This window comes from Crocuta crocuta, unplaced genomic scaffold (assembly GCF_008692635.1).
Source record: "Crocuta crocuta isolate KB4526 unplaced genomic scaffold, BGI_CrCroc_1.0 scaffold152, whole genome shotgun sequence".
NCBI classification, from domain to species: domain Eukaryota; kingdom Metazoa; phylum Chordata; class Mammalia; order Carnivora; family Hyaenidae; genus Crocuta; species Crocuta crocuta.
The window spans coordinates 6261296-6279642 of NW_027528798.1; the positions used below are offsets into that span (position 1 = coordinate 6261296).

The window sequence follows — 18347 nt, forward strand, 5'->3', positions numbered from 1 at the left end:
TTGAGCTGGCAAAAGCTGCCTAAAATAGATGGTGGAATTACCATATATAATGGAAATTAAAGCAAATCTGACTGAATAAGCCCAGTATTGTTACTTTAATTTGAATTTTAATTTAGATGAAAGGGGAGGTGAGAATGTGTTGTCAATAATATTTGGAAATTATGAATTATGTTCCCCTTGTATTTGACATTGGTAGCAATTATATTCAGTTCTTCCCAAACTTAATATTTAAGAAGAAATTTTGAAGTAAATTCAAGGAAATATTATAGAAATTATTGTGGACTCGGAAAATAAGGTTTTTGAGATGGCTAAAGAAATCAGGACTATGCATCTCAGAAAAGAATTTGTTGATACATAATTCAAATCTTCAGTTTGAGAAGTAGGATATCATCTGATTTTTCATGTTTTAATAATTTAGACTAAAAGAAAAAAGGGGCCTTAAATTTCAGCCCCTGGGAAACTTTGTTACAAAGAATATTTCTCTTTGAAGATAAGCCAAAAAAAAGTGAGTGGGGGATGTTTAACAAGTGTTTCTACCCCCTTGTAAAACATTTAATGGAGGAATTTTGACTAGTCACATGGTAAATTCTTGTTAAACCCAGTTTGTGTAAATGTGTTAGTATTTACTTGGATTGCCTTTCATTTTAAATTTTAATGAAATAATGGTAGAAATTTAGGATCAGGAAACCTATCCATGGCCATTAATAAGGTGGTTAATAGTCCCGTGTACAATATTATTCCTATCCGTCTGCTACTCATCAAACCAACCCATCCTCAGTCCCCTAAACTCGGGAGAAATAATAGGTAAATGAGAAATTTAAGTTATGCTTTTTATAAATATTTGTCTAACCAGACATTTTGATAGTTTGGTCAGTATTTTTAACCCAAATTGCTCTGACTTTAAGTTATGCTTTGTTTAAGTATTCCCTAGTCAGAAGTATTACTAGATTACTTGCCTGTGATAGGGAGTGACTTGACCTTTAACGTTTGTTCATTCATTCAACAAATATGCACCTCTTTCTGTGCCAGACACCCTTCTAGGTACTGCTAACAGTTTAGGTGGATTGCTCATTTGTCTACTTATTTCCCTTATGATATCATTTCACAGAGATATTGCTATACGGTTACAAAAAAGATTTATATGAATCTTTTAAAGTACTTTGGTGTACATTGTACAAGCTATTTTGTGATTTTATACATTCTATATTAGTAGCTTCAGTATTTAACTATAAACCTAAACAAAAATCAGCATTGGATTATAATTTATGAAAACTTGTTAGAGACCCTATAAGGATCCATGGATCCTGGTTTGAACTAACACTTTTTCACACCATGATATTTTGGCCCAGAATTTCATGATGTTGTATGTATATATCTAATCTATGCCAATGAGCTATATTTCCTTATTATTTATATAGTTGCACTTCAAATACTTTTCTATTCAAATAGCTTTAAGAGTAAAAATTCAGTATGTGTACACATTTGATGATGATGATGATAATGATGCCACTAACATAGTTTAGTGAATTTTCTGTTAGCAGTGGTGGTAAATTTTGACTAACTCACATGCTTGGCAGTCCATAAATCTATAAATACCTAAAGGACTGTGTATTCATTTGCATCCGGTTGTACAAATTAATTATAAATGACAACTTATCATTAAATATATAACATTTTTCGGGGTGCCTGGGTGGCTTAGTCGGTTAAGCGTCCGACTTTCGCTTAGGTCATGATNTAGGATTCAAATAATTTCTTTATTGTTATCCAGTTATAAAGGTAGAACTTGGCTTTAAATGTTTAATTTAACAATTAGACTATTTGAAAGGCTTATTTGAGTTTATGTTCCATGTTATCTCACTGCAGCTGGAGGGCCATAATGAGCCAGTAGTGTTGCAAGTGTTTGTGGGCAATGACTCTGGTCGAGTGAAACCACATGGATTTTATCAGGCCTGCAGGGTAACTGGGCGAAATACAACTCCCTGTAAAGAAGTGGACATTGAAGGCACTACTGTTATAGAAGTTGGCCTTGATCCAAGCAACAACATGACACTGGCGTAAGTACTTAGTAAAAATTTTTTCAGTATACATTACACTTTTGCAGTGGCCAGGAAAAATTTTTAGCTTCTAATGTAAAAAAATATTTTGAATATTTTATTAAAATGTTTTGAACATAACAAATATAAAAATAGATTAATGTAGAATGGTAATTGGTCAGAATGAACTCTTTTGCCCTTTGCCATAGAATTCCCATGATGAAGGACAAGGAAATAAAAGCCAGGTGGAATAATGGCTTTTTTGGAAATAATATGGACTGATTTGTCAGGATTAATAAAAGTAACATTAAAAATAAAAACTACAATTTGATTTGCTCTCCTAAATTCTTAATATTTACCTTTGCGACCATTCATGGTACCTTGACCCATCTTGATTTGAAAAAGCATGTTCGTGTTTTAAATTCACCTTCTATTTTTATTTTCCTATATTAAAGAAGAATATGTACTAGGAATATGGTTTTTTTCCATCGTATGCATTTTCATTGCCTAAAAATTATTAGCAGTGTTAATGATTTAAATTTTAAAAAATTTTTTTTCGAGTGAGGCAAATCATGAGACACTCTTAAATACTGAGAACAACCTGAGGTAGGGGAGAGGGGAAAATGGGTGATGGACGTTAACAAGGGCACTTGCTGGGACAAGCAGTGGATGTTGTATGGAAACCAATTTGACAATAAGCTATATTAAAAAAAATTTTTTTCTTAAGCCTTTGTTAAGGATTTTTATCCTAAAGTTGAACCATAACAGCAACATATATATTGATAAGAGGTAGACTTATGTTGTAATTATTTGTATTGGGAAGCTAATGCCATTTCTGTGTTTAGTTTTCAGTTTCCTTTTGAAAGCCATTTTGAATATAAGAGGTTAATTGGAAAAGAAAATTTTTGAAAAATAGTAGACTTGTTTCTTAACTTTTGAAAATTATAAAAATGTATGTAGTGGAAGAAAGGAAGGGAGTTACTGATTATAAAAATAGTACGTATCTTTATAAGTTGAAAATACAGAAAAATAAAAAATGATGAATAAAAATTAATAATAATAATAATAAAAAGCTAAGAACATACCTCTGAAACGCCAACTTCCCCAAAATAACCACTGTTTTGTTATGTATCTTTCCATCCTTTTTTTCTGATAAAATAGAAATAATACTGTACCTACTGTTTTATGACCTTGCTTTCAGTTACCATCAGCATTTTCCATATAGTAAATATTTTATAGCATGTATTTTAATGGCTATGTAGTGTTTCATTCTTTTGGGGACAGTTTGTGCTAGTTTTTTTTTTTTCTTTAAGTAAAATTCATTGCTTCTATTTTAATATCTGAATTAGCTGCAAAAATAAAGAGGCTACATTTATCTATCCATCTATCTATTTATTTATTTATTTCAAGTTTATTTATTTTGAGAGAGAGAAAGAGCATGCAAATGGGGAAGGGGCAGGGTGGGGGGAATGAATCCCAAGCAGGTTCCACACCACCAGCACAGAGCCCAATGTGGGGCTTGAACTCAAGAACCCAATATTATGACCTGAGCCAGAGTTGGATACTTAACCTAGAGTCACCCAGGCACCCCCATTTATATTCTAAAAGTAGCAATTGGGGCACCTGGCCGGCCTAGTTTGTAGACTATATGTCTCTTAATCTCAGGGTCATGAGTTTGAGCCCCATGTTGAGCATACTTTAATCAATTAAAATAAAAATTTAAAAATGGGCTAGGGTGCTTAGGTAGCTCAGTCGGTTAAGTATAAGGCTCTTGATTTTGGCTTTATCTCGTGGTTGTGAGATCAGGAATATGTGGGGCTCTGTGCTGGGTGTGGAGCCTGCTTGACATTCTTTCTCCCTCTCTTTCTGCACCTCCCCTGCTTGCACACTCTCTCTTTATCTCTCAAAAAAAATGGCAAAAGAATCTCTTATAAACTATTACTTATGTTCAGATTTTGAATAGTGATTTTACTTTACTATTTTTGCATTATTATTGTAAATGAAAAGTTGTCAAGATTAAAAAATTATGAATATTGAGAATTTATCCTTCTGTATTTTTTGAATTTGGAATCTTAAGATTGTATTACATATTCAAAACATTAATAATTAGCAAATTTTGTTAAAAGAAACTTACTTGGTTAAGAATATTATGCTGTTTATATAACAGGAAATATTGGTTAATGTATTTTTTTCTGTGTTAGGGTGGACTGCGTAGGGATATTGAAATTGAGGAATGCTGACGTTGAAGCCAGAATAGGAATTGCTGGTTCCAAGAAAAAAAGCACTCGTGCCAGATTGGTTTTTAGAGTTAATATCACAAGGAAAGATGGCTCCACTTTGACACTGCAAACACCCTCTTCTCCAATTTTATGTAGTAAGTAAGAAAATCTATATCAAGGGTTTTGTTTTGTTTTCTATTAATTTTTAGACATTGCTAAATTTCCGATGTTTCATAGACTGTAGCTTGTAATCATGCAAAATTTGAAGCATTTTGAAAGTTGTAGTCAGATTTTCTAGACTACACAGGGGTAATTGCAAGTAAAGTTGAAAAGATAAGTAGTATTTTGTAGTTCCTTATTATTATCCCATACTAATTTTAAAGGTAATTTGAGGGAACACCTGGCTGGCTCAGATGCTACAGCATGTGACTCTTTTTTATTTTTCTTTAATTTTTTTAATGTTTTATTTATTTCTGAGAGAGAGAGAGACAGTGTGAGCAGGGGACGGTCAGAGAGAGAAGGAGACATGGAATCTGAAGCAGGCACCAGGCTCTGAGCTAGCTGTCAGCACAGAGCCCGACGCAGGGCTCGAACCCACAAACTGTGTGAGATCATGACCTGAGCCGAAGTTGGATGCTTAACTGACTGAGCCACCCAGGCACCCCTAGAGCATGTGACTCTTGATCTCAGGGTCATGAGTTTAAGCCTCATATTGGATGTGGAGCCTACTTAAAATGAAAAAAAAATTTTTTTTAACTTTTTTTAAAAGTGCTTTGAATGGTTTACCTGAGGTAAATTGCAAAGCCAAAGGATTTTTTTGCAGTACCTTCATTGTGTGATAAATTGCTGTGATCCTAAGTCTATTTTGTATTAGAACATAAGAAACATTCAGGTAAGTAGAACTTTGTAAAATACAGCAGTTGGAGTTCTGATTACAAATTAGAGCATTGAAGTATAGTTTTCAGAAGTGGGAATCGAAATTCTTATTTTGCTAATCTTGGCATAGGAAGTAAATGACGTGTGTGTGTGTGTGTGTGTGTTTAATCATATTTTTGTATGTGCCTTACAGTATATTCTACTTTCCCATAATGAGTATTATTACAAGTGATAAATAGAAAATTTTTTCCTTTATATATCACTTAAGAAGATTTTCATTGAGTTTAATTTTCTTTGGCATTGCTTCATTGTAATTTATACCCGAATTCCGAAGAGCAGAATAGACTCTGCTCCATTCAGTTGAATTTCCTGTTGGGTTGTTTTGGACAGTTACAGAGCCTTTGTAATGGTATTTTTGTTTCGTCATATTATTCATCCTTTGTAAATCTTATTTTCCCTTTCTTTTAATTTACCTCAAAAGTGTTTATAGCCATACTTTAGCTTAGCAAGCACTCTAATTTTTTAAAAGTATTAAAATGTCTTTCTGATCTCAAGAGAGCTCAGTTGGATTTCTCTATGTTTTGTTATTATAACAAATTTGTTTTGATACTGGTATTTTTTAGGCTATTTCTGGGTGATGTGCAATTATAAATAGACTGCTTTTACAGGTTATATATTCCATGTCCATTCTGTTGTATTTAGATAGGGACAAAATAAATAGTCTGTAGATGGTTTATTGAGTTCTTAAGCTTTTTTCATTGGGGTGCTCCAATTTTGGATTTACTATAATATGTGATATGTTCCAACTTGAATCTTCCTAGGATGCAGTTCCAATTTTAGTGGCATATATTCAGGGTTTTTTTTTGTTTGTTTTTTTTTTTTTTTTAATGTGATCTACTACTTTGAGCGTGACCATAGCCACTCTTCTGGAGGCCAGAGCCAGGAGATGCTAAATAATTCAGATCATACGACTTTAGTGGAGACTGGAAAATAGTTGCCAACTTTATTTACTCATTTGCTCTTTTTTTCATTAGTTTGTTTAGTCATTTCTTCATTTTCTGTTTAATTAAGGTATTGTTAAGGTATAATATATCCGGCTAAAGGTATTAGAGAATACAAAAGAAATAGAAAACATGATTTTCTGAAATATTTCATCTGTAATTATTATCATTTGTTAATTATCACTATTAAGGATAATATATGTCCATATTTCAAAAAGTATATCTCTCAGGGAGGCTGTGTCGGGGGTAGATATGACGGCCCTTAGAAGCAGCAGCACACAGTGGAAGGGATATACAGCTACTGATAAAAGTTAACATGCTTTGAACTCTGACTATATGCTGGGGTTTTTGTTAAACACTTTATAAGCATTGTATCATTTCCTCCTCTCCATTACCTTATATAGATTCCACTCTACAGTTGATGAAACTAAGACTTAGAGAAATTAAGTAACTTCCCAAAGGTCACATAGCTAGTAAATAGTAAGACCAGGATTCACAGCCTCTTTTAGCCACTATACTATATTGCCATTATAATCACTTAAAATTACAGTACTGAAACCAAGTTTGAACAATTCATTTCATCCTAGTCATGGCCTCTGGATGGTTAGGGCTGTCATTACAGAATGAGATTGTATTAGTGAACTGTTTCCTCTATCTAGGAGATTTATGTTGTGTAATTTATACTTTATGAATTTAGAAAGTAGATTTCAGTTCGTATTGGGGGATTTTACTTGAATATCTATATTGAAGAGTGAGCCTATGTTCAAGAGCATGTGCTCTCTTAAAAAAAAAAAAAAAAAGAAAGAAAGAAACAGGCAACAATAGATGCATCAATAGGGTACAATGGAAACATTAGGAAAGAACATCTTGTTTGGAGGTGGTAACACTTGTTAAGTATCTAGAAGGACAAGTAGAAGTAAGCCAGGCAGGACGGAGTTTAGATGAAGAGTTTGATATGATTGGAATAAAAAGATATTATGAAGAAGTAGTAAGATTTGAAGCTAGTAGAGCTAGGCAAGATCTCCTTTATAAAGACTTGTGTGTTGAGCTAAAGAATTTGATTTTTTTTTTATGCTTTTTTATTTTTTTCTGAGGGAGAGAGACAACGTGAGTAGGGGAGGGTCAGAGAAAGAGGGAGACACAGAATCTAAAGCAGGCTCTAGGCTCTGAGCTAGCTGTTAGCACAGAGCCCGACGCAGGGCTCAAACCCACGAACCGTGAGATCATGACCTGAGCCGAAGTCAGATGCTCAACCGACTGAGCCACCCAGTGCCCCAAGAATTTGAATTTTAACCTGACCACTTTAGGAAGCTTGAGGCTTGCACTTAGGCTTTGGAGTGAGATATGAGGGAAAAGAAGAGGTAAACATATAAATAATACACAGTGAAACAAAGGACCCAAAAATATTTTTATTTTAAAAATTAAAAATAAGAATGTTCCATTATGGGTTTTTGGTTTATGTTTATTTCCATGAATATAACCTTTTTGGCAGGTTTGAGCAATTGGAGCAAAAAGAGGGGTGAAAAGGAAATTGGTTAGTAAGAAGGGTTAGAATTGGAATGGGAGGTAGAAGGAAACAGGAAGATAAGAGGGAGGTAAAAAGAAAGAGGGGCCAAAAGGTGATAGAGGTGGAAGGAAGGAGAGGAAACAGACACTTCATCTTCCAACTAGAAACACTCAGTGGAAAGAAAGGCTATTGCCAGAATTTATGTGCTTTGTGATGTTGAAAAAGAAGTCCTGCTTCTAATTGTTGGTTTAACAATGACCTTTGGATCCATTGTCTGTTTTTGTTTGTTTGTTTGTTTTTAAGGGGATAGAAGAATTATCCCCTTTTACATTCTTGACATATTTTTATTTCTCCAGACAATACAGGGATACATATTTTTTTTGTTTTGCTATATTGTTTATATTATTTGGTGATACTAGATCAAACTAAGAGTATCAGTTTGCATACTTTTTTAGTATCCACCCCCAGTACTAATTTTTTAAATACACAAGGTAAGAAGAAATAGCTTTCTTCACTATAACGTATATTGGATTTTATCTTATTATGCTTATTGTATTAAATCTGACTGAATTTAACAAGTTTCCACCTCACCTGTTTCTGTGTATGCCACAACTTTAGGAAAAGGGTAATATCATTGAGTAAACTTTTCCATCTTTTCAGAGACGTTATTAAAAAACTTTACTAATTCTTTTGGCACTTTGAAACACTTGCTTTGTTGTTTTTCAGTACTCAGATATTCGTTAATTTTTTCAGCTTTATTTATTTTCTTAATGTAATACTCATTTTTGAGAGAGAGAGAGAGAGACAGTGTGAGGAGCAGAGAGAGGGAGACAGAGAATCCAAAGCAGGTTCCAGGCTCTGAGCTATCAGCACAGATTCCAGTGCAAGCCTCGAACTCACAAACTAACCTGAGCCGACACTTACCTGACTGAACCAGTCAGACACTTACCTGACTGAACCAGCCAGGTGCCCTTTTTCAACTTTTTTTTTTTTTTTACAAATAGTTTATTGTCAAATTAGTTACCACATAACACCCAGTGCTCATCCTAACAAGTGTCCTCCTCCATGCTCATCCCTCCTCCCCCCCACATCCGTCAGTCCTCAGTTTTTGTCAGCATTCAAGAGTCTCTCATGGTTTGCCTCTCTCCCTTTCCCCCACCATTTCCGCCCTTCTTCTCCCCCTTGTTCCTCCGTCAAGTTCCTCCTAATCCTCCTATACGTGCAAACATATGATATTTGTCCTTCTCTGCCTGACTTATTTCGCTCAGCATAACACCGTCAAGGTCCATCCATGTGGCTACACATGGCCAGATTTCATTCTTTCTCATTGCCATGTAGTATTCCATGGTATAGATAAACCACATCTTCTTGATCCATTCGTCTGTTGATGGACACTTAGGCTCTTTCCATTTCAACTTTATTTTTGAGGCTACTATTTGATAAGCACCTAGAAGCACATCGTTTTTGTAATACCAGAAAGTGGCTGCTTTTTTGTGTTATAATTTTTAAAGCAGTGTGATCACTTTGAAGAACTGGTTTACTAATTACTTAAAAATAAAACAGTTAATGCTTAAATAATACTGACTTTACTTGTGTTTAGTATGGTGGCTGGGCTGTTAGGTAACCATTAAACTTTTTAATAGAAAAGACCTTTTAAGGTCAAAATTTAAAAGTTAAATTATCTTGAACAGTAACAGACTAGTTCTTTGTGTAATGTAAATAAAAGTATGTAGAAGATATATACACATTGTACCTTCAAAGAAGCCTCATTTGGCCATCTAATGACCTTAATACATAAAAGGAAAAAAATGAGATAGTGAAAAAAAGTTTTGATAAGCACTACTGAAGAGGAATTTCCACATAGTATTTGAAAATGGGGGAAAAGGTTATAGACTTTCCATTCATTTTGTTAATACAACGTGTTCAGATAATTTTTCACCTCTCATTGTTTTCTACTCAAAATAATATTTAGTATTTTTTTAATGTCCTTTCAAAACAAATATCTAGTTCCAAAGTTACTCTAAAAAGCTATAAATTAGGGGCACCTGGGCAACTCAGTCCATTAAGTATCCGACTTTGGCTCAGGTCGTGTTCTCACGTTTTGTGGGTTCAAGCCCTTGTTGAGTTCTGTGCTGACAGCTCAGAGCCTGGAGCCTGCTTCAGATTCTGTGTCTCCTTGTCTGTCTGCCCTCCCTCCTTTGCTCATGCTCTGTTTCTCTGTCTGTCTGTCTGTCTCTCTCTCTCTCTCTCTCAAAAATAATGATTAAAGAGCTATAAATTAGTTAATTCTTCATTTAAAGGGGATATATAATTGCTACCGTTTGACCAATAACCGTTTCCTTTCTCTTGATACATTAACCCTATGTGTTCTAAGCAATATGTATGGATATACATTCACAATATCTTTTAAACTCTTAGACATTGCTAAAAATGTCATTTGCTGTTTAAATATTTAATAAGGATACTTACTAGTTTGTATCAATAAGTGAGGCTAAATGATGTTGCAGTAACAAAAAAATTCAGTGGCATTCAACAATAGTTCTACTTCTCCCTCGCTTTATGATAATATTGACTGCAGTTTGGAAGTGGATCCATTTTCTTCACTGTGGGATCCAGGCTGAAGAGCTGCCCTTATCTGGAACTTTGCCATTTTTGTAGCAGAAGAAAAAAGGAAATGGTGGAACCATGTGAGGTTCTTATAAAGCTTTTCCTTAGAACTGGCGCGTTATTTCAGTTCACATTTCATTATACAAACAAGGCACATGGCCAATCCTGATGTCAGTGGGGCAAGAATTATAGCCTGTCTACGAGGAAGGACCTAGAGAAAGAGAGGCAGTGAAGTTTTGACATAAGTATTTCCCATATTATATTTTTATAAAGATAAAACTATTTAAATATAGAAGTGTCTAAGAAAAAAAACTTTCCCTAAATTTAGTGAAATATGTTACTAATTTAGAAGTTGGTGAGTTGTACAAGCCATATTTACCATTGCAGTGCACATGTTGTGAGGGTTTACTAAAACACCAAATTGTATAATCTGTGTCAAAGTGCTTAACCTCCTGGGGGCAGTTTTTTTGAGTACTTAACTGGTATTTATTTGCGAACACCAGCATCCCAGAAAGTACTTTGGTAGAAAACCAGTTCTTAGGTGTCAGTGAAGAAGAATGTTTCTGGAGTCAAAATATATTGGAGTAACTGTATACTATACTCATTTCTTGCATATTTATTTATAGTGTATATTGAATATTAATTTTGTTCATTTAACTTGAAGCCAATATTTCCCAGATTTACTAGACCTTGAAACCTGTTTTGCTAAGCAATACCTATTAAATTCTTATGGAAATCCTGGCATGAGGAAGTTGGTAGGCTAATTATAATTAATTCATTAGATCTGGTGCCCCAGTACCTTTCAACTTCTTTGTGTTTTTTTTTGTTTTTTTTAATGTTTGTTTATTTTTGAGAGAGAGAGACAAAATACGAGTGAGGGAGGGGTAGAGAGAGAGAGCGGGAGACACAGAATCTCAATCAGGCTCCAGGCTCTGAGCCGTCAGCACAGAGGCCAGCACAGGGCTCAAACCCAAAAACCATGAGATCGTGGCCTGAGCTGAAGTCAGCCACTTAACTGCCTGGGCCACCCAGGCACCCCTCAACTTCCTTGTTAATTTTAGCAGTGGTTAGTTAGTCTAAAAATTTAAAAACTAGTGCATTTTATTTCTTAAGCTCAGGTTATCCTAATTTAGGGACATCCCCTGGTAGGAAAAACTATTCTAAACTGGATTCTGTCTGTTTTTAGGTGTTCTTCTGGTATGAGGCCTCTGAGTCCTGGGTGTAGATCCTTAAAGAAACCATCAGTACCACTCAGAGGCACACATTGCCTCAGAAATCTTGTACTGTAATGGCAAAGCATAGCTGACATTTTTGAGGTTAGGATTGTGGGACAAGCTTGTTTTTAAACAGAATTTTTAAAAAATATTATTAAGACAAAAAATGACTGAGTTCACATTTTAGAACTTTATTATTCACATAATGAGAAAACAAAGATGACATATAATAATGAAAACCTCATCTTAGACATTAATCCATCCCTACAAAATCTTTTAAGCATTACTAAAAATTAATAGGGCCTTTCTGTTGTTGTATTTTTTCTGTTAGGGTGAAAGTTATTTTGCACAGTAAAGGAAGTAAAACTCAGGGGTCAACAAAGATGGCTTCTTTAGAACTGGATAATTGAGTTGATTTTAGAAAAGAAATACGTGTTGGCGGTTCTTTTTATGGAATGCTTCTGTGTACCCACAGCTCAGCCAGCAGGAGTGCCAGAAATCCTAAAGAAAAGCTTGCATAGCTGTTCAGTGAAAGGAGAGGAAGAAGTATTTTTAATCGGCAAGAACTTTCTGAAAGGAACTAAAGTTATTTTCCAAGAAAATATTTCTGGTAAGTAGGCATAGTACTGGTACTGAGATTGTCACACATTATACTTTGTTATAAAGATAAAATAATAATTACAAAGTAAAAAAGTTTCAAAATTTTAGTAAATTACTATTTTTATTTCAGATGAAAACTCTTGGAAGTCAGAAGCTGAAATTGACATGGAATTATTTCATCAGGTATAATTTAAGCCTTTCTGTAGTTTGTTTTGTTTTTAGTTTAATTGTTTACTCTCTGAGAAATTCAGTTTTGTTCTGAAATTTTCCTGAATCAACAGATTAAATTTCTTCTTTATGTGGGTTTCATATAAATCATTTAGGTTTCTTTCTTGAGTTTCTTTAATTGAAATAGAATTATTTCTACAGTTCTCTATTTTTAAAAATTAGAAGCATTGGTAAATTATAATTGTTTACAAATGAGACATTTCCTTTCTAAAATTTCTTTGCTCAGAGCATTTGGATTATCTTAACCTACTATTTGGTTAAATCAAAGGTAAATGTATTTGTTGAGTACCTGCTGTGTGTCAAGTGTTTTATGTTTGTCAGTTACTTTTTTGCAGAGGCACTATTTGTTATACTTCTATTAAAGAGTCTATATTTGTAGGAATTCACCATGTATGTTATTCTCAAAATAACAAGGAAAAAGAGATTGAAAACAAGGATAAAAAACTGACTTAAGAATTAGGATGTAGAACAAATGATATCAAACTTACAGAAGTTGGTACTAGCAGAGAAGACAAGGATAAATTTATGAGCAAAGCAGATAGAAGGCATATGTAGAAGGGTGGTATATTTAGGTGTATATCGCAGAGAGCAAAACAGGAACAAACTAATGTGTAAAATACCCAAAGCGTAAAACTTAACCATAAAATGCTAAATTTAAGATGTATATCCATTATTACATATTGCCAAATTCAAAGCTAAGGGCCACAGTATTCCCTAGGGCTGCCCTCACTTCAGATACCAGCCACAAGTTCAGTGGTTTCCTGACCACTCTCGTTTTTTAACAATTGATTTCAAATTTAGGGATTCCCACTCCCCACTCAGATTTGCTAGAATAACTTACACAAGTCAGGATGCACTATGTTTAATTTCAGTTTTATTACAGCAAAAGGACACAAATCAGAACCAGCCAAAGGGAAAGAACCAGCATAGAGCAAGGTCTGGGAAGATCCCGAAGGCAAAGCTTTCGTTGCCCTCAGGGATACCTTATACTCTCAGCACATCCATGTGTGACAGTGTGCAGAGTATTATCAATCAGGAAGTTCACCCAAGCCATTGGTGTCCACAGTTTTTGTTTGGGCCCAGTTACATACTGCCCATGCAGCTAATCTTGAGCTTCCAGTTCCACTAGAGGTTGGAACTGATATAACATATTCCAAAGTCCCCTTCATAAATCACATTGTTGGGGCGTCTGGGTGGCTCAGTTGGTTGGGTGTCCAATTTTGGCTCAGGTCATGATCTCACAGTTTGTGGGTCCAAGCTCGCTCAGGCTCTGTGCTGACAGCTCAGGGCCTGGAGCCTGTTTCAGATTCTGTGTCTCCCTCTCTCTCTGCCCCTCCCCTGCTCATGCTTCGTCTTTCTCTGTGTCTAGCAAAAATAAATAAAATATTTTTTAAAAATCACATTGTTAGGCTATTCAGCAGTCAGAGGCCCCATTCAGGGATACTACTGTCAGACAGGAAATTCCAGGGTCTTCCTGATGACCAAAAACTAGACCTTAATTGGGGTAAAGTATATTCTTTACTACAAGGTATCATATAAAGTGGAACTACATAGACAAATGTAGAAAGTTTTGTAGAAACTTTGTAGAAAGTTTTTCTCTAGGTTTATGCTGCCACATGCTGTCAAAATGAGATAGTAGGACTTAACAGTCATTCTTTTGTCACATATACCATCAGGCAATCTGTCTTTTTTTTTTTAATATTTATTAAATGTTAAATTTATTAACTCATAAATTATAAATATTAATTTATTAAAAATATTAAAATAATGTTTTTTATTTATTTTTGAGAAAAAGAGAGATCCCAAGCAGGGGGGACAGAGAATCTGAAGCAGGCTCCATGCTGACAGCAGAGAGCCTCATGCAGGGCTCAAACTCACAAATCGTGAGATAAGACCTGAGCCGAAGTTAGCCTCTTAACCAAACGATCCACCCAGACACCCCTGGGCACTCTCTGTCTTAACTGAGAGTTAAGACTCTGTTCTAGCACTTGCTTTATCATTAACAGTCTTTGTTACCTAAATAAGCTAGAAAACACTTTTGTGTTTTTAATCTATAAAATTTTACTAGATTGGGGCACCCGGGTGGCTCAGTTGTTAAGCATCTGACACTGGCTCAGGTCATGATCTCACCGTTCATGAGTTCGAGTCCTACATTGAGTAAGCTTGAGCCCCACTTAAGGCTAACATGAGCCCTGCTTCAGGTGAGCCCTGCTTCTCTCTCCCTCTTTGTCTCTCTGTCTCTACCACTCACTCACTTGTACCTCTTCTCTCTCAAAAAAATTTTTTTTACTAGATTATTTGAGGTTCCTTCTGACTCCAACATTTTATGACTTCTTATATAACTTGCAGGATCAGACCATTCCCCTTCTCCACGAACAACAGAGGCTTCCTCTGGAGGACTTCTAGAGGTTAGGGGCAATGTGATATGACTCTTCTTTCTTCCTCATAATATTAAGCACTTAACAGATACTCATAAAAAACTTGTTAGTTCATTTTATTTACTTTGAAGAAAAAGAGGACTCTGGGGTCTGTGGTTCCTTTTTCTTCCTGAGGGCACTTCAAACCCTAATTCCACCCAGGTTTTTACATGCCTATAGTTTTCGTCCTGACTGAAGGATAATTTATCCATGCAATACTTCTGTGTGTGCCATAAACGTGTTTTGGGTTTTGATGAGTTGGTTAGATAAATGTAAACTCCCTTGCTAGTAATATTCTATCTTTCTTTCTATTATCTTATCCTGTAATGCAGTTTTTTAGATAAGAAAACTAATTCTGGAGACTGAGAAACTCACCCTATAAATTGTACAAAGTATTAATAAGGTGTCCCCAAACAAATTATAGTTGTAAGTTGCTGTCTCATATAAAACTAAATATTAAGAAGTCATTGTTCCTTTTCCTCCCTCCTTCTCCTTCTCTTCTTCGTCTACCTCCTCCTCTCCCTCTTCCTTTCTCCTCCATTCTTTCCTTTCATACTTTTTTCCTTCCTTCCTTCTTTACCTTCGAGACATGGGGTAGTTAATATTCTTAAAGCACTTTTTTGCTGGGTAGTTAATGCCAGCTACCATAGATTAAAGAAGAATAATCATAAAAATAAGACATGATGGACTAAAAAGGAATTAATGTCCTTACTTGGTAGCTCTGTCTAGAGGTCCTGGGGTTTTTGGAAGCAAGTATGTATAACAAATTAAAACATAATATGATTTTTCATTAATTCTGTGATTCTGCTCTTCATTTTTAAGTTTTCATCTTCAGAGAAGTTTCTCTCCTTTTTTTTTCTTAAGGGACTTTCTGGGGAGTGTTTTAGAATGGGATCACAGTGGAGATATAAAGAATTGATCCAATAGATTATATTAAAATTTTAAAAATTAGGGGGGAGGGGGGATGGGCATGGAGGAGGACACTTGTGGGGATGAGCACTGAGTGTTATGTGGAAACTAATTTGACAATAAACTATTAAAAAAAAATAAAATAAAATAAAATAAAATTTTAAAAATTAACATTTAGGAAGTGCTTGGCTGGCTCAGTCAGTGGAGCATGTGACTCTTGATCTAGGGGTTGTGGTTTTGAGCCTCACATGTAGAGATTACCTAAAAAAAAATAAAATCTATTAAAAAAAAATTAAACACATTTAGGGGTGCCTGGTGGCTTAGTTGGTTAAGCGTCCGACTTTCACTTAGGTCATGATCTCACGGTTCGTGGGTTCGAGCCCCGCGTCAGGCTCTGTGCTGACTGCCAGCTCAGAGCCTGGAGCCTGTTTCAGTCTGTGACTCCCTCTCTCTCTCTGACCCTCCCCTGCTCACGCTGTCTCTCTCTCTGTCTCCTAGAAATAAATAAACATTTAAAAAAAAAAAATTAAACATTTAGAGGGAAGGATACTCAAAAAACAAAAGAAAAGAAATTATGGTCAGTAAAGAAATATCAGGCCTATATAGAAAAGCTGAAAGGACCTCTACAATATTAAAAATTGATCAAAAGATGGTATAGTAGAAAAGACCAGTTAAAGGTAACCGTGCTGGGACACCTGGGTGACCCAGTTGGTTAATCATCTGACTCTTGATTTGGCTCAGGTCATGATCTTGCAGTTTGTGACTTCAAGCCCTGCGTAGGGCTCTGTACTGAGAGTGCAGAGCCTGCTTGGGATTCTCTCTCTGCCCCTTTTGTGTGTTCTCTCACTCTTTCTCTCTCAAAATAAAGAAGTGAACTTTAAAAATACTTAAAAATAAAGATAACTTTGCAAATTACAATTCTTGAGTAATTGTAATGACTTCATATGCCACTCCAAAATCAACTCCTCAAGTATTAAGTTCTTTTATTATTTAAAAATTGAGATTAATGAAGTCTAGGAAAACAGTTCTTTGTTTAATATTTGGCTCTTCTATTAAAGCCATAATAGGTCTCATACTCATGTATACCAAATGTGATAGGCACAGGGTCATTATATTTATTATCATTTTAATAATTTCTTTTTTAAAAAAAGTTTTTTTTAATGTTTTATTTATTTCTAGGAGAGAGAGGGAGAGAGAGAGAGACAGCGTGAGCAGGGGAGGGTCAGAGAGAGAGGGAGTCACAGGCTCTGAAACAGGCTCCAGGCTCTGAGCTGGCAGTCGGCACAGAGCCCGACGCAGGGCTTGAACCCACGAACCGTGAGATCGTGACCTAAGCGAAAGTCGGACGCTTAACCGACTAAGCCACCCAGGCGCCCCCCATTTTAATAATTTCAAATGAATTCTGAAAGAATTGCCTATTAAATATTTATAAAAGCTATGTACCTTAAAGATCAATCTCTAAGAGATCTCTCTTGCATATCTATATAGATATAGATATAGATATATATAGTCTTTTTCCTCTTTATATATGTACATTCACATATAGTCTTAAAGGTAAGTTTGTTTTGAAAGAAAGCAAGAGAGAAATATGGAGTGATTCAGAAAGGGAACTAGAGGTGGGGTGCACCTGGATGGCTCATTCAGTTAAGTGTCTGACTCTTGGTTTCAGCTCGGATCATGATCTCATGGTTCATGAGTTTAAGCCCCACGTCAGGCTCCACACTGACACTGCAAAGCCAGCTTGGGGTTCTTTCTCGCTCCCTTTCTCTCTGCCCCTCATCTACTTGTGTTGTCTCTATCCCCCTCTCTCTTAAAATAAATAAACTTTAAAAAGTAATAATAATACAGAGAACTAGAGGTGTGCCTGGGTGGCTCATTTGGTTAAGCATTGGACTCTTGGTTTGGGCTCAGGTCATGATCTAAGGTTTGTGGGGTCAAGTCACATGGCAGGCTCTGCCAGCATAGAATCTGCTTGGGATTCTGTCTTTCTCTCTCTCTGCCCTTTCTCACCTCATGTGCACTTTTTCTCTCTCTCTCTTTCTTGCTTCCTCTCAAAATAAATAAATAAATAAATATTAATAATAAATCAGTAAAAGTTTGCAAGAGAGAGAAGGAGAATCCTGAGCAGGATTCTTAACTGACTTAGCCCTAAACCCAAGTCACCTCTAATGAAATAAACTTTTAAAATAAAAAATGAAAGGGCACTAGAAGCTAAAAACCAGTGTATTAGAAACTAGGAAGAAGTATATACAATTCAAGAATAACTTGTTTTATAAAACATGAAACAGGCATTAGTGTATCAAAAATACAGAATTGTATACATTGTCATTTCTCAACCTTTAGTCTCCTGGGTTCTATTAAATTCTTCAGAGTAAAAGAACAAAAAAACAAGGAGAAGCTTTGGAGTTTTCAAGAAAATGGAATTATCGGTATAAATAGGGAAAGAAAATTATTGGAAGAAATGCCAAAAGAGGTCCTTAGAATTTTGTGGAACATCTAGACCAAACAAAGGCTTGAGAATTTAGAGTTTATGTATTTTCAAACAGTTTAAAAGATTTTTTTGATGTTTATTTTTGAGAGAGAGAGAGCACAAGTGGGTGAAGGGCAGAGAGGGAGACAAAAAATCCAAAGCAGGCTCCAGGGTCTGAGCTGTCAGCACAGAGTTCATTGCAGGTCTTGAACCCCGAACTGTGAGATCATGACCTGAGCTGAAGTCGGAAGCTTAACTGACTGAGC

At 35.4% G+C, this 18347-nt stretch overlaps 1 protein-coding gene across 6 annotated transcripts in view; it reads left to right on the top strand.

Annotated features, from left to right (window-relative positions):
• The window catches only part of NFAT5 (nuclear factor of activated T cells 5), a 118052-nt gene that overhangs the window by 74966 nt on the left and 24739 nt on the right, over positions 1-18347 (top strand). For all 6 annotated transcript variants that reach the window (XM_077755680.1, XM_077755681.1, XM_077755682.1 and 3 more), the window contains 4 exons: positions 1864-2054; positions 4235-4407; positions 11933-12067; positions 12188-12240. In XM_077755680.1, coding sequence (XP_077611806.1) covers positions 1864-2054; positions 4235-4407; positions 11933-12067; positions 12188-12240 — 552 coding nt within the window. The remainder of the gene's footprint in view (positions 1-1863; positions 2055-4234; positions 4408-11932; positions 12068-12187; positions 12241-18347) is intronic.